The 25,325-nt window shown below is 40.2% G+C and overlaps 1 protein-coding gene and 1 long non-coding RNA gene across 2 annotated transcripts in view; one reads left to right on the forward strand and one right to left on the reverse strand.

Moving 5' to 3' along the window:
- The window catches only part of LOC121370241 (glutamine-dependent NAD(+) synthetase-like), a 159,887-nt gene extending 144,628 nt beyond the window's left edge, over positions 1–15,259 (forward strand). The window contains exons 11-12 of the mRNA XM_041495365.1: positions 1,055–1,256; positions 14,555–15,259. Coding sequence (XP_041351299.1) covers positions 1,055–1,256; positions 14,555–14,634 — 282 coding nt within the window. The 3' untranslated portion in view covers positions 14,635–15,259. The remainder of the gene's footprint in view (positions 1–1,054; positions 1,257–14,554) is intronic.
- A 7,318-nt stretch (positions 15,260–22,577) lies between these two features.
- LOC121371925 lies at positions 22,578–23,816 on the reverse strand. The gene is made up of 2 exons (XR_005957847.1): positions 23,364–23,816; positions 22,578–23,088 (listed from the first exon to the last, which is right to left on the reverse strand). It is a non-coding gene; the product is annotated as an uncharacterized LOC121371925 (long non-coding RNA).
- Between the last annotated feature and the right edge of the window lie 1,509 nt (positions 23,817–25,325).

Genomic DNA, 25,325 nt, shown 5'->3' on the forward strand with positions numbered 1-25,325 from the left:
TGCAAAGGATCGTGGCGGCTTTTGACAGGGTAGCCAAAGACCCTGCAATCGTCACATGTGGCTGGCATCTTGCTGGACTGACAATTATCTGTCTCGCCTATGATGAATTGTTTTATAAATATATTATGATTTTAATCTTTGTTTTGTTGTAATAATGTGGGACACAGGCAAACCAGAGAAATAAATGTGACATATTATTAATGCAAATAACACAAACTCGCATTTTTCACATTAATATTATGATCGCATTAATTTAAGGATCTACAGTGTGTGTGTGTGTGTGTGTGTGTGTGTGTGTTAAAATATTGCTGAACAAATGTATATTTTCTATAGGCTAGCAGACTAGTAGAAATTCTGGTGGGCTAGTAAATTGTGGTTCTTGTCCGGTGGGCTAGTGAAATATTTTCCATTTCTCCACCCTGAACAATCATTTATCATTATTGTACTATTAAACATGTCTATGCCTTAACCTAGTGAAAAGTTTTGATAGCTAAACATAAGCAATATACAAAGCATTTTTGCAAAAACTGGCCTACATATTTGACAAAATCATGTAACAGTAAAGGAGATGGGAAAACAAGTTGAAATTTTGAAGGAATAAAGTTAAGATATGTACAATTATATGTAAAACTTTCATTACCACATGGTGAACTTGCCAGCCAAAAAAATTGTAAAAAAGTCCCAATTGTTTTGGCAGGAATCATTTTCAGAGGCTCATAACTTCTATATTAAGACTTCAGTATGGTCAGTCTTCCTATTGCAGACAGACGTATCCACAAATAAAGGGAATTTAGCATCATTAAACCATGTTAGCTCTAACAGATCCTAAGCTGACAGTATGTCCATCGACAGACACATCCATGTTTTGTGTAATATTCTTCTAAATGCTTGTACTTTAAACTAAAGATAAAGCTAGTTTATATGCAGGTGAATTACTTGTTTTATTTGACTGAAACAGAATTTATAAAAATGGTGGGCAATCAGTTTTGCATCAATATTTTATAATCGAGCTAATATGGATTTGTATTGATATTTTTTGTTAATTGTTTGACAGATGAAGACGTTAATGAATGCGCTGAAGAGGGATCCTGAACTGTTGAATCGCAGTAGGACGAATTCTACTACTAACATGAGAAGGGACAACGCTGTCAGGTCCACTCAAAGTCCAGGGGTTGCTGCTAAAACTACAGCCTGCATCAGTTCCTTTCCCAGTGTCACTGTTACGATCCAAGTAACAGACAACTTGGTACACTCCGGTATGTATCACATGATGTACGCCATTTAACCGTAATTAAAATGTGTTGAGTGTATCGTTAAATAAAACATTTCCTTTCCATTTCCATATCACATGATGATGTAAAACAAGAAGTACATATTATATCTCTGCAAGTGAGCACGTACCTACTGGGAGTGAGTACCTGCTTACTGGGAGTGAGTACCTGCTTACTGGGAGTGAGTACCTGCTTACTGGGAGTGAGTACCTGCTTACTGGGAGTGAAGACCTGCTTACTGGGAGTGAGGACCTGCTTACTGGGAGTGAGCACGTAGTTATTGGGAGTGATCACCTGCTTACTGGGAGTGAGGACCTGCTTACTGGGAGTGAGCACATGCTTACTGGGAGTGAGGACCTGCTTACTGGGAGTAAGGACCTGCTTACTGGGAGTGAAGACCTGCTTACTGGGAGTGATCACCTGCTTACTGGGAGTGAGTACCTGCTTACTGGGAGTGAGTACGTACTTACTGGGAGTGAGTACGTACTAACTGGGAGTGAACACCTGCTTACTGGGAGTGAGTACGTACTTACTGGGAGTGAGCACCTGCTTACTGGGAGTGAAGACCTGCTTACTGGGAGTGAGCACGTACTTACTGGGACTGATCACCTGCTTACTGGGAGTGAATACCTGCTTACTGGGAGTGAAGACCTCTGGGAGTGAGCACATACTTACTGGGAGTGAGGACCTGCCTACTGGGAGTGAGCACGTACTTACTGGGACTGATCACCTGCTTACTGGGAGTGAATACCTGCTTACTGGGAGTGAAGACCTGCTTACTGGGAGTGAGCACATACTTAATGGGAGTGAGGACCTGCCTACTGGGAGTGAGCACGTACTTACTGGGACTGATCACCTGCTTACTGGGAGTGAATACCTGCTTACTGGGAGTGAAGACCTGCTTACTGGGAGTGAGCACATACTTACTGGGAGTGAGGACCTGCCTACTGGGAGTGAGCACGTACTTACTGGGACTGATCACCTGCTTACTGGGAGTGAATACCTGCTTACTGGGAGTGAAGACCTGCTTACTGGGAGTGAGCACATACTGAGCACATACTTACTGGGAGTGAGTACCTGCTTACTGGGAGTGATCACCTGCTTACTGGGAGTGAGTACCTGCTTACTGGGAGTGATCACCTGCTTACTGGGAGTGAGTACCTGCTTACTGGGAGTGATCACCTGCTTACTGGGAGTGAGTACCTGCTTACTGGGAGTGATCACCTGCTTACTGGGAGTGAGTACCTGCTTACTGGGAGTGAAGACCTGTGAAGACCTGCTTACTGGGAGTGATCACCTGCTTACTGGGAGTGAGTACCTGCTTACTGGGAGTGAGGACCTGCTTACTGGGAGTGAGCACGTAGTTATTGGGAGTGATCACCTGCTTACTGGGAGTGAGGACCTGCTTACTGGGAGTGAGCACATGCTTACTGGGAGTGAGGACCTGCTTACTGGGAGTAAGGACCTGCTTACTGGGAGTGAAGACCTGCTTACTGGGAGTGATCACCTGCTTACTGGGAGTGAGTACCTGCTTACTGGGAGTGAGTACGTACTTACTGGGAGTGAGCACCTGCTTACTGGGAGTGAGTACGTACTTACTGGGAGTGAGCACCTGCTTACTGGGAGTGAGTACGTACTTACTGGGAGTGAGCACCTGCTTACTGGGAGTGAAGACCTGCTTACTGGGAGTGAGCACGTACTTACTGGGACTGATCACCTGCTTACTGGGAGTGAATACCTGCTTACTGGGAGTGAAGACCTCTGGGAGTGAGCACATACTTACTGGGAGTGAGGACCTGCCTACTGGGAGTGAGCACGTACTTACTGGGACTGATCACCTGCTTACTGGGAGTGAATACCTGCTTACTGGGAGTGAAGACCTGCTTACTGGGAGTGAGCACATACTTACTGGGAGTGAGGACCTGCCTACTGGGAGTGAGCACGTACTTACTGGGACTGATCACCTGCTTACTGGGAGTGAATACCTGCTTACTGGGAGTGAAGACCTGCTTACTGGGAGTGAGCACATACTGAGCACATACTTACTGGGAGTGAGTACCTGCTTACTGGGAGTGATCACCTGCTTACTGGGAGTGAGTACCTGCTTACTGGGAGTGATCACCTGCTTACTGGGAGTGAGTACCTGCTTACTGGGAGTGATCACCTGCTTACTGGGAGTGAGTACCTGCTTACTGGGAGTGATCACCTGCTTACTGGGAGTGAGTACCTGCTTACTGGGAGTGATCACCTGCTTACTGGGAGTGATCACCTGCTTACTGGGAGTGAAGACCTGCTTACTGGGAGTGAGCACCTGCTTACTGGGAGTGAGCACCTGCTTACTGGGAGTGAGCACCTGCTTACTGGGAGTGAGTACCTGCTTACTGGGAGTGAAGACCTGCTTACTGGGAGTGATCACCTGCTTACTGGGAGTGAAGACCTGCTTACTGGGAGTGATCACCTGCTTACTGGGAGTGAGTACCTGCTTACTGGGAGTGAGTACGTACTTACTGGGAGTGAGCACCTGCTTACTGGGAGTGAGTACGTACTTACTGGGAGTGAGCACCTGCTTACTGGGAGTGAGTACGTACTTACTGGGAGTGAGCACCTGCTTACTGGGAGTGAAGACCTGCTTACTGGGAGTGAGCATGTACTTACTGGGACTGATCACCTGCTTACTGGGAGTGAATACCTGCTTACTGGGAGTGAAGACCTGCTTACTGGGAGTGAGCACATACTTACTGGGAGTGAGGACCTGCCTACTGGGAGTGAGCACGTACTTACTGGGACTGATCACCTGCTTACTGGGAGTGAATACCTGCTTACTGGGAGTGAAGACCTGCTTACTGGGAGTGAGCACATACTGAGCACATACTTACTGGGAGTGAGTACCTGCTTACTGGGAGTGATCACCTGCTTACTGGGAGTGAGTACCTGCTTACTGGGAGTGATCACCTGCTTACTGGGAGTGAGTACCTGCTTACTGGGAGTGATCACCTGCTTACTGGGAGTGAGTACCTGCTTACTGGGAGTGATCACCTGCTTACTGGGAGTGAGTACCTGCTTACTGGGAGTGATCACCTGCTTACTGGGAGTGAGTACCTGCTTACTGGGAGTGATCACCTGCTTACTGGGAGTGAAGACCTGCTTACTGGGAGTGATCACCTGCTTACTGGGAGTGATCACCTGCTTACTGGGAGTGAAGACCTGCTTACTGGGAGTGATCACCTGCTTACTGGGAGTGAGCACCTGCTTACTGGGAGTGAGTACCTGCTTACTGGGAGTGAGCACCTGCTTACTGGGAGTGAAGACCTGCTTACTGGGAGTGATCACCTGCTTACTGGGAGTGAAGACCTGCTTACTGGGAGTGATCACCTGCTTACTGGGAGTGAGCACCTGCTTACTGGGAGTGAGTACGTACTTACTGGGAGTGAGCACCTGCTTACTGGGAGTGAGTACCTGCTTACTGGGAGTGATCACCTGCTTACTGGGAGTGAAGACCTGCTTACTGGGAGTGATCACCTGCATACTGGGAGTGATGGTCAGGGCATCTATTCTAGCCATCTTTGATGTTTGTTTGATTTGGGGTTGTTTTTGAACAACAATGGTCCAGTGAAATCAATTTGTCACAGTCACAAGCCTTGTTATCTTGACCATAGGTCCAGCACTCTGGAGACATATCAAAATAACAACTGAAGTTTGAATTCCTTTTCGCAGTGATCATGCCCCAGTCAATGTTCAGATTGGTCCAAAAACTAATAATTTAAACAGACAAGCATTTAAAATAACTATTTACGATTACTCTCAAACCGATGTTGTTAACTTGAAAAAATATATCTCAGATTATGAGTGGGATAACCTTTTCCAGTCCAACTGTGTAAATACAATCACTAAACATTTTAACAAATTACTTTTAGATTCTGCATCGTTATTCATTCCTACCAAGACTGTTACTATTCGTCCTACTGATAAACCATTTATGAATGGTCATATCCGTCGACTTACAAGGGAAAGGAAGAGGATTCACTAGCAAGCTAAACGACATAATAGACCAATCGATTGGGAATTGTTTAGGAGGAAACTTAATGAAGTAATATCTGAAATACATAAAGCTAAAATAGAATGTGACAAAAAGTTAGATGATAAGATCAATAACCTTGACACTTTTGGTAATAAAGCATGGTGGAACATAGTAAACACAAACATCTAAAAAATCAAGGTATCATTAGCTCTACTATTCCGCCACTAGTTGCTGACAACGATATCATTTCCACACCAGAAGAAATGGCAGATACTTTTAATCACTTTTTATTAAACAATCTACACTAAATAATCCAGAACCAACAAAGTATACCAAATCAATCAGTAGTATAACTCTTACAGAACAAGATATAAATGATGTTTTGACATCTATAGCTACTAACAAATCAACTGGACCAGATCATATTAGTAACAAACTATTGAAATTACTATCACATGAGCTAACTTATCCTCTGACACGACTCTTTAATCTAGCACTAGAAAAGTCTGATTTTCCTACGTGTTGGAAAGAAGCTAATGTTATACCAATCTATAAGAAAGGAAACGCCCATGAATGTACAAACTACAGATCTATTTCTCTAATTAGTAACGTCTCAAAGCTTTTTGAGAAATGTGTATTTAAATATGTGTTTAATTTCTCAAAAGATAACAGTATACTAACTAAATATCAATCAGGGTTCATTCCAGATGTTTAACATTTTATTACCAAGTCACTGGATGAAGGAAAGGAGGTTCAAGCAGTCTTTTGCGACATTAGTAAAGCATTTGATAGAGTATGGCATAAAGGCTTAATATATAAATTAGATACAATTGGCATCAGAGGTAAACTTCTATCTTGGGTTTCTAGTTATCTGTCTGAACGTAAGCAACAGGTTGTAATAGATGGCAGTACTTCTGAATCTTTGGAAATAACTGCAGGTGTTCCACAGGGCTCTGTTCTCGGTCCTCTATTATTTTTAATCAATATTAATGATATTGTTAATGATATTGAGTCCAATATACGTCTATTTGCTGATGACACATCACTCTATATTGAAGTTGAAAATCCTCATCTTTGTGAAACAGTGTTAAATCATGACTTAACTAAAATTAGTAGGTGGGCAGACCAATAGTTAGTGAAATTTAGCCCTGAAAAAATTAAATCAATGTTATTTACTGTTATAAAAATAAACCCGTTAATCTTAATCTAACTTAACAATCAACAAGTAACTAAAGTTAAAACTCATAAACACTTATATAGGGATGATTTTTAATGAAACAGGCCAATGGAAAAATCATATAAATAGTATTCTTGAAAAATCAGGTAGAATGATAAATTGTTTACGTTACTTTAAATATCGATTATCAAGATCCGCCTTGGAAAAAATATACAGATCTTTTATTCTTCCAGTTTTTGATTATGCTGATATCGTATGGGATAATTGTACATTGGAACTGTCCCAGCAACGCGAATCTGCTCAATTGGATGCTCTTAGGACAATATGCGGTGCAGTTAAAGGTGCATCTCGTCAAAAATTGTATGACGAAACTGGATTTATCCCACTAATAGACAGACGAAAATGCCATAAGCTATGCAAGATGTACAAACTTGTCAATGATGGTACACCCACCTACTTATCACTTTTTCTATCAAGTTCTAATAGAACATATGGTCTAAGGAATAAAAAAATCTAAAAACAGTAGCAAGTCATACAAAATTGTACTGCGAGTCGTTTTTTCCTTCTGGAATAAGATTGTGGAATGCATTAAATGTTGAAGTCCGGAAAGCTAAATCAATGGCATCTTTTAAATATCAATTAAAGGAATCGGACAAAGCTGTTCCTAGATATTTTTATCTGGGTTCTAGACTTGAGCAGATACTCCACTGTAAACTTCGACTAGACATCAGTGATCTTAATAGTCATAAATTCTTTCGTTATATCTCAGATGATCCGTCTTGTTCTTGTGGCCATCCAATAGAAGATACAAATCATTTCATTCTCCACTGTCCCGTATACAATGAACAAAGAAACAATTTCATGTCAAACTATTTACATCAAAATTATAAGAAGATCCTATTGGGAAATTCAGAATTTAGTGAAAAAGAAAATGAAAAACTGATTAAAACTACTTTAAAATACATAACTGCTACTAAACGTTTCTGCTAAAGTTTACACTAATTTTTTGGCTAAAAATTCCCCAATCCAAAGAAAATGTTCTTGTTTTCTATTTACTATGCCTACACCTTTCACTCTATCCCCTCTTCTTTTCTTCCTCCTTTAAATCTACTGTAGTCTGTGGTATCTAAACATGTATCCACATGTAAATTGTAGGGAGAGGTCTTAATATAGGCTAAGCCTGTTGACCAATCCCAGTATGTTGTTTTGGCAAATAAAATATTGTTTAAACCAAGATAACAAGGCTTGTGAGTGTGACAAATTGGCTTCACTAGACTGTTGAACAGACCTGACTGGACCACTGAACAGACTTGACTAGACAGAGCAACATACTTGACTGGACTGAGGAAGAGACTTGACTAGACTGTTGATCAGACTTGACTGAACTGTTAAACAGACTTGACTGGACCATTGAACAGACTTGACTGGACCACTGAACAGACTTGGCTGAACTGCTGACTTATGAATATTGTCTGATGTCCACCTTAAGGTCAAATTCAAGGTCAAAGGGTTTTACGTGCACATTCAGAGCAAGCTGTTGTAGCGCACACCTGTCGTGGGCACAGGTGCCGGCCTCGGCCGGCCTCTCTGTCCAAGACAGGAAGGGGGGGGGGTGGAGGAGGGACCGTCTGCACTGGCAGGTGCAAGGGAGCACCAGCAGTCCGATTGAATCGGTAGCAGGCAGATGGGGATGGTGGTGCTATGGAATTTTGAGTGGAGCGATTTAAACCAAAGAGAAAAGGTGCGCAGTTTTGTTGAGTAATTTTGGCGCAATTTTGAACGGTCGGTCGAAAGGTAAGTGTTTGAGCTAGTATAGGTTTAGAAATCGAGTGTAGCTCGTTAGTGGTTCGAGAGTAGCTCGTTATTTATCGACCTTCATGATGCTGGTTGTCTCCCTAGGCTGTCCATAGGGTCCTGAGAAGGACCTGACCTATTCAGGTCGTGGCATGACAGCCCAGAGGAGACTCGTGCAATTGTGTAGACACTGGCAGGCAAGGCGATTAGTTCCGGGGTGGTCGAATCGCTGGTGTTGATTTGGTCTTCAGTTTCCTCCTCAGTGACACCAAGTACATTTCCCAGCAGCAAGTATTTTGGGGTATTGGGGTAGGGGCGGCCGATATTCTTTTGTTCGGCCTCCCCCGGGTGTATTGCAATTGTGTACTCGGAACCGGTATTCTTTTGCCCGGTTCCTTATTTGAGCACGTGTTGGGCCATTAAAATGTGGGGCGGATGCATTGTTATCATTAGTCAATGCATCCTGTGTGCTGTTGCGGTGAGCATGCTGTCTGTGTGTAATCCTAGTTTGGTGTTTAGGTTGTACCTATTGCACTACGTCCCTATTCTAGCGTATCCAACGGTCATCATGACCACCCCTCCCCCCCTGCCTCTGTGTAGCTTGGTTAGCACAGTGGCTGGGGGGGAATTAGTCTATTCTAGATATCTAATTTGAAGGGCACGCCCTTGTAGTATGTGTATTGGTTAAATAAGCCTAGTGCTTAACATATTCATTTTATCATTCAATGAAAGAGAGAGAGAAGAGAGAAAGAGTTAGTTGATTAGTAATGAATAATCACATACATCACAGTCATCCACTCTGGCATACTAGGGTAGTAAGCGTGCTATTAATTTGGTTTCCCTGCCCCGCAAAAATTAATGGAGTAATTATATCTACCTATTGGTAACTGTATACTAATAGTTTTAGTGGGCTTGTGCCCTTATACTATATAGATCTTACTTGGTCAATCTTCTATACTCTGCTCTCTAGATGTCCTGCTATGCCCTAGGTGACGTACCGTGTCTGCTAGATTTATTCATCGTTACTAAAGTGCATGGTGCGAATACATAAAATGTGCGCTATATACATGTGGGTATTCTGGTTGAGGGTTGCTGGCTTGGACCAGTAGGCGAGCTGTAAAAAGAGAGGTTGATAATTAGTGGTCCTATCCAGTTTGGTATTGGCTTGGTTGGCTGGTTAGTTCCTTGTACAATTTTGCAGGGATCTCCATTGCGATTGCTATGCACTAGTTTCCAAAGCTCGATTTTTAGGGTAGGTTAATAACCTGTTGTATTTACATTAATCTATTAGGAGGTTCGCTACCTCCCCGCCTTTGGCCGTTTGCAGTAGAGTGCATCGTGTCCGAGTTCCAATATTGGTAGCAGCTCGTACGCAAGGGCTTACAAGCGAGTGGTTTTGAACAGTCCCTATGTATACTCTAGCCAACAGGTTTATTTTAAAATATTTGGTTTGGAGGACTGGGCCGATGTGCCAAACATAGTGTGCTAATAATTTCTTAACATGATATATATACTCTTCAAAAGAAGAAACGCAAAACCACATTGTCGTAACATTTGAAGAATTGATTTAATTATTGAATGGTGAGTCCGATAATTACCAAATGTTGCAGGATTGTTCACAATTCACTCTAGTCCATTGTGAGTAAGTGATAGGACACACCACCAAGGTCAAGGTCATCTGGAGTCAATACCGGGTGTGGCCTCAGCGTGTGTTGACAACTGCCTGGCACCGCCTGCCCATTGAAGCAACCAGAGTACGGATGACGTCCCGGGGGATGGTGGCCCACTCGGCCTGCAAGGCTGCTGCCAGCTCGGGCAGGGTCTGGGGCTGTGGTTGTCGCTGTCGGAGGCGTCGGTCCAACTCATCCCATAGATGCTCAATTGGGTTCAAATCCGGTGATATCGATGGCCAAGGAAGGACATTAATGTTGTTGTTCTGTAGGAAAGCCGTTGTGAGACATGCTGTGTGAGGCCTGGCGTTGTCATGTTGGAACACTGCGTTGGCGTTGGCCATAACTGGAACGATGTGTGGCCGGAGGATCTGGTCAATGTAGCCCTGTGCATTCAGGTTGCCCTGCACGTGGACCAGGTCAGTTCTGCCAGTGTGTGAGATGGCTGCCCACACCATGACACTACCCCCGCCGAATCTGTCCACTTCCTGCACGCAGTTTGCCGCATAACGTTCACCACGACGCCTATACACGCGACATCTTCCATCATGACGTCGGAGCAGAAATCGGGACTCGTCACTGAACCACACCTGTCTCCATCGCAGTTGAGGCCATTGTCGATGAATCTGGCACCACTGCAGTCGGAGTCGACGGTGTTGTGGTGTTAAGATGACACCTCGAACTGGACGTCTGGCACGAATTCCTACCTCACGTAGGCGGTTCCGTACGGTCTGGTCGGATATCCTGCGCAAACCTGGTATTGCTGCGGCTGTGGAGGTGGCAGTAGTCAATCGTTCCCGAAGGTGGCGTACCCGGATGTAGCGGTCCTGCCCGGGGGTAGTGAGCCGTGGTCGACCGGATCTAGGGAGGTCACGTGTTGATCCATGTTGCTGGTAACGGTCCCACAGTCTGGAGATGGTGCTTGGGGACACATGGAATGCCCTGGCAACGGCTGTTCTGGATTCGCCTGCATCTAGTCGGCCGATGGCATTGTTTCTCTGCGGTTCACTGAGACGTGGCATGTCCTGGATTGTCAACTGTCGGCCAGATACAGAGGCCAGGCAAGCGAACACCCTGCACTTTTATACTGTCGGTGTTCATGTTGCACGTGCAGACAACGCACGTGCAGTGGTGACATGGTTTGCACGTGGCTGCGTTTTTGCGAATATTCACATTTTGGAACTTTATTGTACAGTAGCTGCGTTTTATCGAATGTAACCGTGGGAATGTGTTTGGGACATGCAATGACCTTATATTCACAAAGCATGAACCGGTAGGAAACATAAAATCGGAGTTATAACCCATTTGTACCCTTTTGCGTTTCTTTTTTTGAAGAGTATATATTAATCTAGTCGGAAGTTCGCTAACTCCCCACCTTTGGCCACTTACAGTAGAGTGCCTCGTTTGCTAATAGTTTGCGTATAATTTCATAACATGGTATAACACAATTTATTCGGAAGTTCGCTACCTCCCCACCTTTGGCCACTTGCAGTAGAGTGCATCGTGTCCGAGTTCCAATATTGGTAGCAGCTCGTACGCAAGGGCTTACAAGCGAGTGGTTTTGAACATTCCCTATGTATAATCTAGTCAACAGGTTTATTTTAAGGTTTTGGTTTGGAGGGCCGGGCCAAATTGCCACATAGTTTGCTAACAATTTCATAACATGATATATACATTAATCTATTCAGAAGTTCGCTACCTCCCCACCTTTGGCCACTTGCAGTAGAGTGCATCGTGTCCGAGTTCCAATATTGGTAGCAGCTCGTACGCAAGGGCTTACAAGCGAGTGGTTTTGAACATTCCCTATGTATAATCGAGTCAACAGGTTTATTTTAACGTTTTGGTTTGGAGGGCCGGGCCAAATTGCCAAACATAGTTTGCTAATAATGATGTCCACCTTGTTTAGGAGAGCACTTATATAGGCTCTGCCTGTTGTGCAATCCTTTTGATTCTTTTTTTGATCAATAAAATATCTCAAAACAAAAAACTGCTGAACAGACTTGGCTGGACCAGCTAGCTGAACAGACTTGACTGGATCCGGCCACTGAACAGATTTGACTGGACCATTGAACAAACTTGTCTGGAGACTTGACTGAGGAATAGACTTGACTGGACTGAGGAAGAGACTTGACTGGACAAAGGAAGAGACTTGGCTGGACTGAGGAACAGTCTTGAATGGACATAGGAATATACTTGACTTGACTGAGAAAGAGACTTGACTGAGGAAGAGACTTGACTGGACAGAGGAAGAGACTTGGCTGGGCTGGACATAGGAATATACTTGACTTGACTGAGGAAGAGACTTGACTGGATCGTTGAATAGACTTGACTGGACTGAGGAAGATAATTGACTGAACTGAGGAAGAGACTTGACTGGACTGAGGAAGAGACTTGGCTGGGCTGAGGAAGAGACTTGGCTGGGCTGGACATAGGAATATACTTGACTTGACTGAGGAAGAGACTTGACTGGATCGTTGAATAGACTTGACTGGACTGAGGAAGATAATTGACTGAACTGAGGAAGAGACTTGACTGGACTGAGGAAGAGACTTGGCTGGGCTGGACATAGGAATATACTTGACTTGACTGAGGAAGAGACTTGACTGGATCGTTGAATAGACTTGACTGGACTGAGGAAGATAATTGACTGAACTGAGGAAGAGAATTGACTGGACAGAGTAATGGTGCTATGGAATTTTGAATGGAGCAAGAATTATGCCAAAAAAGAAAAGGTGTGCAAGTTTGATTGAGGAATTTGGGCGCAATTTTGAACGGTCGGTCGGTCAAAAAGAGAGTTCCGGAGCTAATATAGGTTTTGACATTAGTGAATCGAGAATAGCTTGTCTGAGAGTTACTTTGACAAATAGATAACATAGGTTGTCACTTGACACTGGTGTGGTAGGTTAACATGGCATATCTTATATTTAGCTCATTTTATGTAATTATAGAATACATATTAGCCAGTGAGTTAAAGTTACTTTGTCTTCAGTAATATGTCCTTTTACCTATTATCCAAACATGTACTGGGGTGAACCTTACAGAAAAGACAAATTTATATATACTGTCATTTTGTTTACTCTGCAGTTCATAAGAAAACATTAGAAACATTTCATTTTGTCACAGATGTCACTGCCTATAAAAATAATAGAAACGTTTGATTTTGTTACCCCTGCGTGTGCTGTAACCTCACCGTGGTGCAGGGGTGTAACATTCTCTTTGAGAATGGCCAATACAGCACAAATGGAAGTTTAGAGTAAAATTCGGTGTCCGTAAAATTCTGTGATATTTGTATTTGTATTTTTGGCACAGTTCTTTACACTGTTTTTGTTTAAACATTGAATTTTTATATTGATGTTGATCATCACTTTATTTATTTGCATTATCATAGTTTGACACCCAATAGCCGATGTATTTTTCGTGCTGGGGTGTCGTTAAACATTCATTCATTCATTCATTTGATTTTGTTACAGATGTCACTGCCTATAAAAACAATAGAAATGTTTTACTTTGTTACAGATATCACTGCCTATAAAAACAATAGAAACGTTTTATTTTGTTACAGATATCACTGCCTATAAAAACGATAGAAAATATAGTATTTTTCGTTACATATTATAATTAATTTAAATAATATATACACTAGTGATTAAGTGTTAGTACGGTTATTTTACAATCTAATTAAAATTAGCTCTGCTGGTTAATTACTATTACCTGTGGATCTAACAGCACCCCGTTGGAGCTCATGTCCAGTTGACCTTTCATTCGACCAATCAAAACCTTACTTGCAAAATCATGCCAGTGATTTGAAAAGAATTTGAAAACATTTGGGATTATGCCGAGGGTATACGAAATGATTCGGGTGAATTACGAAGTATGCCGGAAACTAATTTTAATATAAAATTTTATATAAAATTTGTTTTGACGGAAAAAAAAGCTGTGATGGTATAGCCATAAAATCAATTTTTACTAGTATACAATACAGAGTTTATTACAGCACTTTTCCCCCTGTTTTTTAATATTGAAATAGACCAACAAGTTTGCCTATTGCATAAATAGTCTCGCCCGATATTTTTAGAATTTGTATGCTTCCAAATAACGCTATAACAGGCAAAGTGTAATTGGTTGATATTTAAATTGTTATTTATAGATGAAATGTCACCTGGACATGGGATTCCACGCAATGCTGTTTGATCTACTGGTAGACCAGTAGAGCTAATTTTAATCAGATTGGGTTATTCTATTAAGAGATAGTTAGAAATAAAAGAACAACAGAACAATGTTTTCCTATATTGGCCCAGGAATCAAGTAAAAAATGTTGGTTCTTTTTTGAAGTGCTAATTTTGAAATCTTTATTAAAATGGTTTTGTACTTTGATGGATTCATTGAAACAAATGACTGTGATTCACTGTGTTGAATGACCGTCTGTATAATTGTAACAGTAATTATACAGAAGTGTCTTCATTTTAACAGTGAGTCATAAGTTACCGGTCTTCTGTTTTTACAAACCTGCTTATAGGTTATCTAAATCACTTTTCTTGAGCCCAGGTCTACACATTATCTTCGTCTCTATTTGTATTTATTTATAAAAAAATATTAAGTGTGCTTAATCTGTTTTCTGTTACAGTTGCAGGACACGCAAGTAACCAAGATACAGACTGTGGCAGTTACACTCTCAAGAAACGCAGACTGCTGACCTGTCCTTAGCCTCCAGTTTATGTTAACAGACTGACTATAGACATCACATCACTATTACATACCTGTCCTTAGCATCCAGTTTATGTTACTAGACTGACTATAGACATCACATCACTATTACATACCTGTCCTTAGCATCCAGTTTATGTTACTAGACTATAGACATCACATCACTATTACATACCTGTCCTTAGCCTCCAGTTTATGTTACTAGACTGACTATAGACATCGCATCACTATTACATACCTGTTCTTAGCATCCAGTTTATGTTACTAGACTATAGACATCACATCATTATTACATACCTGTCCTTAGCATCCAGTTTATGTTAACAGACTGTAGTTTCATCTGGGCAAAAATGTATGCAATTTTATTTCATCTAGTACCACTGTGTCAAGTAGCCTTTTGCTTGAAACATGTATGGGGTATCTGTAAAAAAAAGTAATCAAATTTTGTGTGGAACTAGGGTAGTCATAGACGCTACCCATTATCACAGAAATGAGACCCCCAATTGTTTCTGATTCACTTTAAGGGTGAGGGGTGGTAGTATTTATATCTGTGGCATTTATATCAATTGATACGCTGCAGCAGGGGTGGGGAAAAGCCCTTTTTTCCCGGTCTGGGACCGATTCTCGATCTCTGAGACCGAAATTATTTTTTAAAAACGCGCGTTTGCCGGTCCCACTTTTGTCATTCTTGTCGGTCCGAAGCACCTGTCCATTTCTATTACTGGAACAAATTCCTATCGGTCAAGTGGACCGGCCAGCCCAGACATCAGTATCTCGTGCATGATTTAAAATAATAAATAAATACATATATATAAATAAGACGTTTGTGATTTTAAAGTCTGCCCAAGTATATCGCCAGTCACTGAAGTCGGACCTACAGTGCTGAGTAGTGTCAATCGACTGCCACTAGGCTAGATATTTGTCAAAGTCGCTGAGTCGGTCAAGAGATTACACATACATTAACGATAGCACCATTCTTGGTTTAGAGAGCCATCAAGGTATTGCACTCCAATTAAAACAAAGGACCCGGAATTTGCAACTGGTTACAATCAACACCTGTCAACACCTGTGTACGGAGCTCTGTCGGGTCGAGTGTCCTAGTCCTAGCAAGAGGCTTTTGTGCAATACAAACTGCTTAAAATAGCATAAAATATAATGAAATAATCTATAAATGTATTTATTGTTGACTGTTCAATGTAGTGTATCCAATAATTATAAAGGATTTTAAAATTAACAAAAGGTTTCCACCTTTTATTTTTAACAAGTGGGAGTAAGCAGAACAGCTACATGTACTGTTATCTCAAGAGCCAGTAGAGGTCAAATTTCATCCAATCAGTGATGACGTTATTACTCTCTTTGTCTAAACACGTGCTAGCTCAGGCTGTCAAACGCTTCAACGGTGCCATCTTTTATTAATTTTCAAGATACAGTACTGAATACTCGTACTTTTTTTTTTTTTTTTACATATATGTGAATTAAAATTCATAACTTTTATTCCTTTTTTATATTATTTATTCTATTATGTAAAATATATACAATTTGTGGGGTTTTTTTTATGTTTTCATGTTTATCGTTTCGCGTTCATGATTCAAGATAAAACTATACAAATATCACTGATTTTTTAAAAAACTATTTGGCAAATATCGTTTTTTAAATGTGTTTTGATTTTTTTAATCTCCCCCCCCCCCCCCGTAGTGACGACATCGAGTGGGACCGATTGACAATTTTATTTTTCCCCACCCCTGCGCTGCAGATAGGAGTTTCCATATATGTTATTATTGTCGTCTATGGGATTTGATTTAGTAGTATACACCCTATAGAGATCACATCACTATTACATACCTGTCCTTAGCCTGCAGTTTATGTTAACAGGCTGACTGTAGACATCACATTATTATTACATACCTGTTCTTAGCCTCAAATTTATGTTAAAAGACAGACTAAAGACATCACATCACTATTGCAGACCTGTCCTTAGCCTCAAGTTTATGTTAACAGACTGACTATAGACATCACATCACTATTACAGACCTGTCCTTAGCCTCAATGTTAGTATCAAAATGATAGACCACAAAGTACTTTAATGAATTAAAATAGCTATAAAATCTAGGTTGATTTTTTCAATATATAATTTTGTTTTAAAGAAGATTACTCATGGTCTCGTATTACAAATTATTACCTTATCCATTGCTGTGTGTCATGCATAGTAAACTCCTTACATTTTCAACTTCTCCAAAACTACTTGACCAATTCCAAATACATTTTGTGGAAAGCTTCCTTGATATATGGAGAAACAAATTTGTGAATTTTTTTCATTTTGACCCCCTCCCTAAAAAGGAAAAATTAAGTTAAATTTTGAAAATTAAGTTAAATTTTGAAAATTATTCTTACCTACTTCAAAAAATGCTATAACCAAATAGTTTTCATATATGTAAAGATCAAGAGATTGTTGATTTAGTTTGTTACTGTTGGGTCACCTATTTGTCCCCTGAGCTTTCTATAGTTCTTAGATTTTGTTTTCTCCAAAACTACTTTGCCAACTTTATGAATTTGGTCAAGTCTAGAGTCAGAGTTCGTCAAATCAACTAGCCCGACGCCCGTGGCTAGTGGTTTTTAAGTTCGGGCTAGTGAGAAACGCAAAACCACTAGCTCGCAGGGCTAGTGGTTCCCCCCTCTGCTTATTGCTCGATCGTGGGTTTTTTTCTTTTTTCTTTTTCTCTCGGCTGACATTTTGTTTAATAAATTTGATTGTGACGTTGGTCATCGAATAATATCAACAACACAATCAGTACATAATAATAATCCACTTGAACTAGGTCTGCAAACTGCAGTAGCATGCTATCTCTACATCATCACAGTTACAGCATGCATTGTTTACTTTTCCCTTTCAAGTTTCTGGCACAGGAAATAAGTCTAATGACATGCGTGTGTTGATTGGTTGGACACATCACATGGTAGTTAATCTCGCACATATGTTTTAGGCTAAGAACTTGGAAATCATCAATCGCGACAACAGGTTAATCTCAATCAAGTAAACCCCAGTTATGCTTTGAATTTCAGTGTTTGTTTTATTTACCTATTGTTTTCTAATTTAAGACTTCGCTTACATGTGGTTATCGGCAATCAGGAAAACAATTTACTTCAAGGGTAACCGCACATGCAATGACTCGGCTTGGCCTATTACGTGTAGCGGTTTGGATAATGCATCATAGCTGCGGATACAAGATAATACCTTTTTTATTCATCAATTAACAACGGATTAGATGTCGCCGTTATATTCTTTTGATATCGGTCTGACACGGGATGATGCCCAGTATTTCAGCAATTGGTATCACCGTTTGTGGCGACATAAATAGTAGGCCCTAAATGCCCACCCTGATCGGTCACCTTTCCTCCAGGGCTAAGTAAAATTTAAGTATATAATAATTATAATACAAACTTTAGGTAGCCCGATCAAAAACAGTGTCGACTAAATGTTTTATATACCAATAACATACATATCCTTTTAAAGCCCCCCATGTACTTAGTTATAAAGTCAAAATTATCCCACCTCTAACCCTCTCCCCCTGGTCGAATCGCTGGCCATGCCAGGGATAAGACCAGGGGGGACATGCCTGAACCCTAGTGGACATAGGCATGTAAAAACTGGTCTGAAGTCTTAAGTATAACCCACTACCAAATACACTGAACCATCTATTACCGTGTGTCACACTGTCGTACACTTATTTAACTTTAATTATTTTGATAGTGGGTTTAGATACCATAGGAGTTTGCTCAATTATGTTTCCCGGGGGGGGGGGGGGGGGGGGGGGGGGGGGGGGGGGGGGGGGGGGGGACACGGGACAATGACGATGGATCACACTTGACAAAAGACCAAACATACGACACAACAAAAAACCTGAAAGTTACAACATGATTTAAGTGTTTGTTTTATTTTACTGTTATACTCGTAAATGTGTAATGTTACAAAAATTCGGCATCGTGGCAGGCCATCGGTCTACAGGCTGGTAGGTACTGGGTTCGGATCCCAGTCGAGGCATGGGATTTTTAATCCAGATACCGACTCCAAACCCTGAGTGAGTGCTCCGCAAGGCTCAATGGGTAGGTGTAAACCACTTGCACCGACCAGTGATCCATAACTGGTTCAACAAAGGCCATGGTTTGTGCTATCCTGCCTGTGGGAAGCGCAAATAAAAGATCCCTTGCTGCCTGTCGAAAAAAAGAGTAGCCTATGTGGCGACAGCGGGTTTCCTCTTTAAAAGTGTCAAAATGACCATATGTTTGACGTCCAATAGCCGATGATAAGATAAAAAATCAATGTGCTCTAGTGGCGTCGTTAAATAAAACAAACTTTACTTTTGTTACAAAAATTAGATAAAAATCCAGTTATAATTGATCAGGAATTTGGGCTAGTGATTTATCTTGGTGGGCTAGTGGTTTTCATAAACCCACTAGCCCTGTGGCTAGTGACTTCAAAATATTTGTCATACCCTGCTAGAGTGCCTTCATTACTGAGATTAATGGGCAATGATGATGATGATGATGATGATGATAGTAAGAACAGTGGAATCAGTCTTTATCATTTGAATTTTTATTCTCTTCATAGTGAATGTGCATTTCACTGACCATAACAGTTTGTCTCAGCACAAATGTAATTTTTTCAAAAGCAACTTTGCTCACCAAACATTTTGCAGTTACTACTATATATATTCAGTTATAATATCACACAAAATAGCTAAATATTTATGGGACACATATGTGAACAAAGAGATGTTGCTCACAAAAGTATTTGATTTTGAAAATACGCCACCCAATCATAGCTGGCCTAACTGTCTGACTATGTACACTCACCAACACTTTTAATTTGAACACCCATAGCAACAAGCTATGAAGTTTCTCTAGTAACATATGCATACCAACATCTAAGTTTTGCCATATAAATATTTTGGCAGAATTTTGATGATTTATTGCTTTTGGGCACAGGCCAGCAACTATTTCATTTTGTTTGCTGTTGTCCCATTATTCACTGCAGTTTTCACCATGTGGACTGGTGGTGCCATGCTTAAACCATCGGACATAAGGCTGGTAGGTACAGGGTTCACAGCCTGGTACCGGCTCCCACCCAGAGCGGGTTTTAACGACTCGATGGGTACGTGTAAGGCCACTACACCCTCTTCTTTCTCACTAACCACTAACTATTAACAACTAACCGACTGTCCTGGACAGACAGCCCAGATAGCTGAGGTGTGTGCCCAGGACAGTTTGTTTGAACCTTAATTGGATATAAGCACGGAAATAAGTTGAGTGAAATCACTATATGGACTGAAATCAGTTCTAGCACTGAAACTATGCAACTAATTTGGTGTGGGCCTATTGGGCTAATTCTCGTTCCAGCCAGTACACCATGGTATATCAAAGGTGGTAGTATGTGCTATCCTGTCTATGGGATGGTTCTTTTAAAATATTCCTTGCTACTAATGGAAAAATGTAGCGATTTTTCTTTCTAAGACTATATGTCAAAATTACCAAATGTTTGACATTCAGTAGCTGATGATTACTAAATCAATTGCTTTAGTGGTGTCATTAAATAAAACAAAGTTTTTTTTATTTGGTGTGGCTTTTCAACAAAAATGGCCTCTTTGGATCCCAAATGTGCATGTTGACGAATGAGTTACTTTAGTTTTCTGTTAACCGCTGAGTTGGCGTATAGTTTTCTGTTAAAAGCTGAGTTACCGTATAGTTTTCTATTAACCGCTGAGTTAGCGTATAGTTTTCTGTTAATCGCTAAGTTGGCGTATAGTTTTCTGTTAACCGCTGAGTTACTTTAGTTTTCTGTTAACCGCTGAGTTGGCGTATAGTTTTCTGTTAACCGCTGAGTTACTTTAGTTTTCTGTTAACCGCTGAGTTAGCGTATAGTTTTCTGTTAACCGCTGAGTTACTTTAGTTTTCTGTTAACCGCTGAGTTACTTTAGTTTTCTGTTAACCGCTAAGTTGGCGTATAGTTTTCTCTTAACCGCTGAGTTGGCATTAACCGCTGAGTTGGCGTATAGTTTTCTGTTAACCACCGAGTTGGCGTATAGTTTTCTGTTAGCCGCTGAGTTGGCGTATAGTTTTCTGTTAGCCGCCGAGTTGGCGTATAGTTTTCTGTTAACCGCTGAGTTAGCGTATAATTAGCATAGTTTTCTGTTAACCGCTGAGTTGGCGTATAGTTTTCTCTTAACTGCCGAGTTGGCGTATAGTTTTCTCTTAACCGCCGAGTTGGCGTATAGTTTTCTCTTAACCGCTGAGTTGGCGTATAGTTTTCTCTTAACCGCCGAGTTGGCGTATAGTTTTCTGTTAACCGCCGAGTTGGCGTATAGTTTTCTCTTAACCGCCGAGTTGGTGTATAGTTTTCTGTTAACTGCCGAGTTGGCGTATAGTTTTCTGTTAAACGCTGAGTTAGCGTATAGTTTTCTATTAACCGCTGAGTTAGTGTATAGTTTTCTGTTAATCGCTAAGTTGGCGTATAGTTTTCTGTTAACCGCTGAGTTACTTTAGTTTTCTGTTAACCGCTGAGTTGGCGTATAGTTTTCTGTTAACCGCTGAGTTACTTTAGTTTTCTGTTAACCGCTGAGTTAGCATATAGTTTTCTGTTAACCGCTAAGTTGGCGTATAGTTTTCTCTTAACTGCTGAGTTGGCATTAACCGCTGAGTTGGCGTATAGTTTTCTGTTAACCACCGAGTTGGCGTATAGTTTTCTGTTAGCCGCCGAGTTAGCGTATAATTAGCATAGTTTTCTGTTAACCACTGAGTTGGTGTATAGTTTTCTGTTAACCGCTGAGTTGGCGTATAGTTTTCTGTTAACCGCCGAGTTGGCGTATAGTTTTCTCTTAACCGCCAAGTTGGCGTATAGTTTTCTGTTAACCGCCGAGTTGGCGTATAGTTTTCTCTTAACCGCCGAGTTGGTGTATAGTTTTCTGTTAACTGCCGAGTTGGCGTATAGTTTTCTGTTAAATGCTGAGTTAGCGTATAGTTTTCTATTAACCGCCGAGTTAGTGTATAGTTTTCTGTTAATCGCTAAGTTGGCGTATAGCTTTCTGTTAACCGCCGAGTTGGCGTATTGCTTTCTGTTAACCGCTGAGTTAGCGTCTAGTTTTCTGTGTGTGTAGAACTAAGAAGTAGTCTGAGGAGGATGGAAGTGAAGACGTTTAATATATAAGACCACTGATCGTTGGGTGGTGTATTTTCAGGGTTTTTTTGGGCAACATTGATTTTGTTTTCTCGTATCCTGGGAATATGTGAATGTTATGGTGGAAAATGTTGATTTTGGATTAATTAAAAAGATTCTGAGACAAATTGTTTCAGATAAAAACTAAACTTCAGTCACCTGTTATGATGTGCGTGCATATACACATGTATCACAGCGAGGTTGAATTGTGAATTGCTTACAGGCATTGCAAAAATGAATAGGTGTACATTAAAACTGAGCAGTTGGTTTTAAAATGATTGTCTAAGGTGTAGCAAAATATAGAGTCTTTTTGATAGCCATCCTCGATTCAATCCATAATAAAATGTGTCGGTATTAGATGGTGAATGCGATAATTGAACTCCTTTAAATAAAACCAAGGGGTGGGGGGGGAGGGTAAAATAAAATGTAATATATGGCCATTTCTATATTGTTGTGACTATTTTCGTAGCCATGTTGGATTTAAATGATGATGCAATATCTCAGTTAATAAAAACGTTGTTATAAATGAATTCCTTTTCACCTGAAGCATCACTAATTTCAAAACCTTGTCTTAGTTGTAATTGACTTGTTCTCGCTGCTAGTATGTCTTGCATGTAAATGATGTTGCAATATATTGATTATCTGAGTGTAGTTCAAAATGAACTGGACTCCGAAAACCCAGTCATAGGCGATTGTCACGTACTAGTAACTAGGATGAATAACACGACACAATGTTGAAACAATAAATTTAATGAAAGTAAACAATATTAAATATATATGCACATAACCATACCATACCCTTTCACACCATCTTTCATCCCACCATTCAATGCATTCCAATCATTTCAACACACTATTTACACATATATATATCAAATAACAATAAACAATGTACTGTTATACCCTACAATATAGTTCGTTTCCATTGTCCATGTAATATTCCTGTTTCTACAGTTCAATAAAGAACACAAAGTTTAAACTAAATGTTCACAGATTTCTCCAAATAGAACCACATAAACCAAGCCAATGTTCCTCATTACCAGGCACCCCCATCTATTGGATGCACACACCACCACCCATCACCATGTTGGATGAGTTTCTCCAACCGTTGAGTCAACTACCGTCATCCAGTACTGATTTGTCCCGTTCCAACCAGCAAGCACATCAGTTCCTCTTACAATACTAAGAGTGCTTCGCTGAGACAGAGGAGAAACCAGACTACATCTCCTATCCCATGTGGATTAAAACTACAATAAAAGATTTAAACATCACACATTCATATCATCTGCATATTAACCTTCTGTATGCACATATATTCTACATTCATAGATTTCAAATGCTTATGTGTCCAACTAATACATTCCTTTCATCTATATGTAAAACTTTCTCCAATTCAGTTTCTACTTGGGTTAATTTCTCTATTTACACAGGATAAATATATAAAATTCCACAAATCCACATTAATTATAACATCTATAATGAATTATTTAACATTCAAAATAAAATAGATTCATCTACTCACGCTCTTGTACCAGCTTAAAACACACTTCCAAAAATTATTGTCAGAGTGACCAACCCATCCGAGTACACTGCTTTTATTCATCAAAACTACTCACATCCCAAGCTCACAATGCATGCACCACACCACACTTCACGACCGTCTTCCACATTCACCACCTGTAATCATTATCCAAGCTAATATTGTTCATTACTCAGTGTCACTGTCCTAATGTCATACTATAAATAAATACCAAAACACAGTGGCAGTGTAGCTCATTAAAAAACAAATATACCTTATAAATAATATACTCATTTGACTTGTGACAGCGATCAACAATTTGTCATAGGTAATAATGTATTCGATATGTCTATTACCATTTTTGATGGTTTTTTAATGTTAATGATGTCAAGTTTACACCTTCCAAAGGTTATTATTATTATTTTTTTTTTTTTTCAAAGAATACACTAGAGCATATTGATTATTAATCATCGGCTATTGGATGTCAAACATTTGATAATTCTGACATATAGTCTTAGAGAGAGAGAAAACTCACAACATTTTTCCATTAGTAGCAAGGGATTTTTTATATGCACCACATCAAGTGGGCGATTTACAACTGAGCTACGTCCCGCCCCTACCTTCCAAAGATGCAAAAACCAAAGAAGAATTGAGAGGTTGGCAAAAACTATTACTTTGATAGGATGAAATTGGGTCATTCCATGTCAAATCAACAAATGGCCCACTCACTTCGGTCTCAGATTCACTTGAAATTTGTACCAAACATGCCTCGGCTATCCACATGAACAAATCTCAAGTTTTGAGTTCTGTATTTCAAATAGCTTTGAAGTAACTGACATTTTCCTAACTATGGTATGAGTTAAATTTAGCTGAAAAATGGCTGCCGTAATTTTCCTGCTCTATTTGAAGACCTATTATCTCAGGACATGATGGACTTAGAGCCCTAAAAGTTTGCATGGGCACCAAGGAGATTATAAAGGACTGGTTTATAGCAGACTGGTGCTTTTCAGTCATCAGACTGAATGACTGGATACAAATGAAAAATGTCGAAAATGCAAGTTTATTTCACGAGCACCCATTTTCCAGACTCGAAAACAATGTCTTACATTCACTGCACACACATAATTTTATTTGTCTATGAAGTCCACCCCAATCACTGCATAACTGTAAAGGGATACATCTGTGTGCTATTTAGTTATGGAATAACACACTTCCGAAATAAGAAAAATGTCACATTGGGAACATTTTCAATGACAAAAAAACTAATGTGGGTTAACTTCAAAAATCCTGAAACGGCTCATTTTATAGCTAGTGTGATGTAGTTTGTGTGTGCCAAATTTCATCATCTATATAGAAGCCCTTCTTGGGAAATATGTCTTTCAATTATGCATGATTTCAGCATCCATAAAGCATTTCTGAGGGTATAACTAGTTGTATTATTAAAATATTTTCTCATTGTTAAACTGCTGACATTTCAAAAATATAATGGATCAAACGTCATTTTGTGTGTGTGTGTGTGTGTGTACACATGCGTACTTGTATGTATGCAGTATTATATGTATGAATGAATGGATGGATGTATATGTATGTATGTATTTAATACCATGTAAGAGTGTCATGTAGTCTTTATTAAGTTATTAGCTTTTCATCTTTAGAAACAGTGTTGTGACTACAGTTCATACCAGGTTTGTTTTGTCTTTCATCCTTTTCATCCAGATAATACTGGCGGCCATTTGTTGTGGTTGGTGCATTTAGTAGACACAGAATACACTGGAGTGACACGTAGCAGTTGTCTTCTCTTTCTGGCCAATGAAATGATCTTACTGGACCATGAGGATGCATGGATGAAATTTGAAAATCTTGGATATATTTCTTATATGACCAACCCACCACTTTCTATCATATAGACAGGCAACATACTTTCCAATTTCACACCGTTTCCAGCTGACAGGCAGTGCTGGTTTT

Source organism: Gigantopelta aegis, chromosome 4 (assembly GCF_016097555.1).
Source record: "Gigantopelta aegis isolate Gae_Host chromosome 4, Gae_host_genome, whole genome shotgun sequence".
Classification (NCBI taxonomy): domain Eukaryota; kingdom Metazoa; phylum Mollusca; class Gastropoda; order Neomphalida; family Peltospiridae; genus Gigantopelta; species Gigantopelta aegis.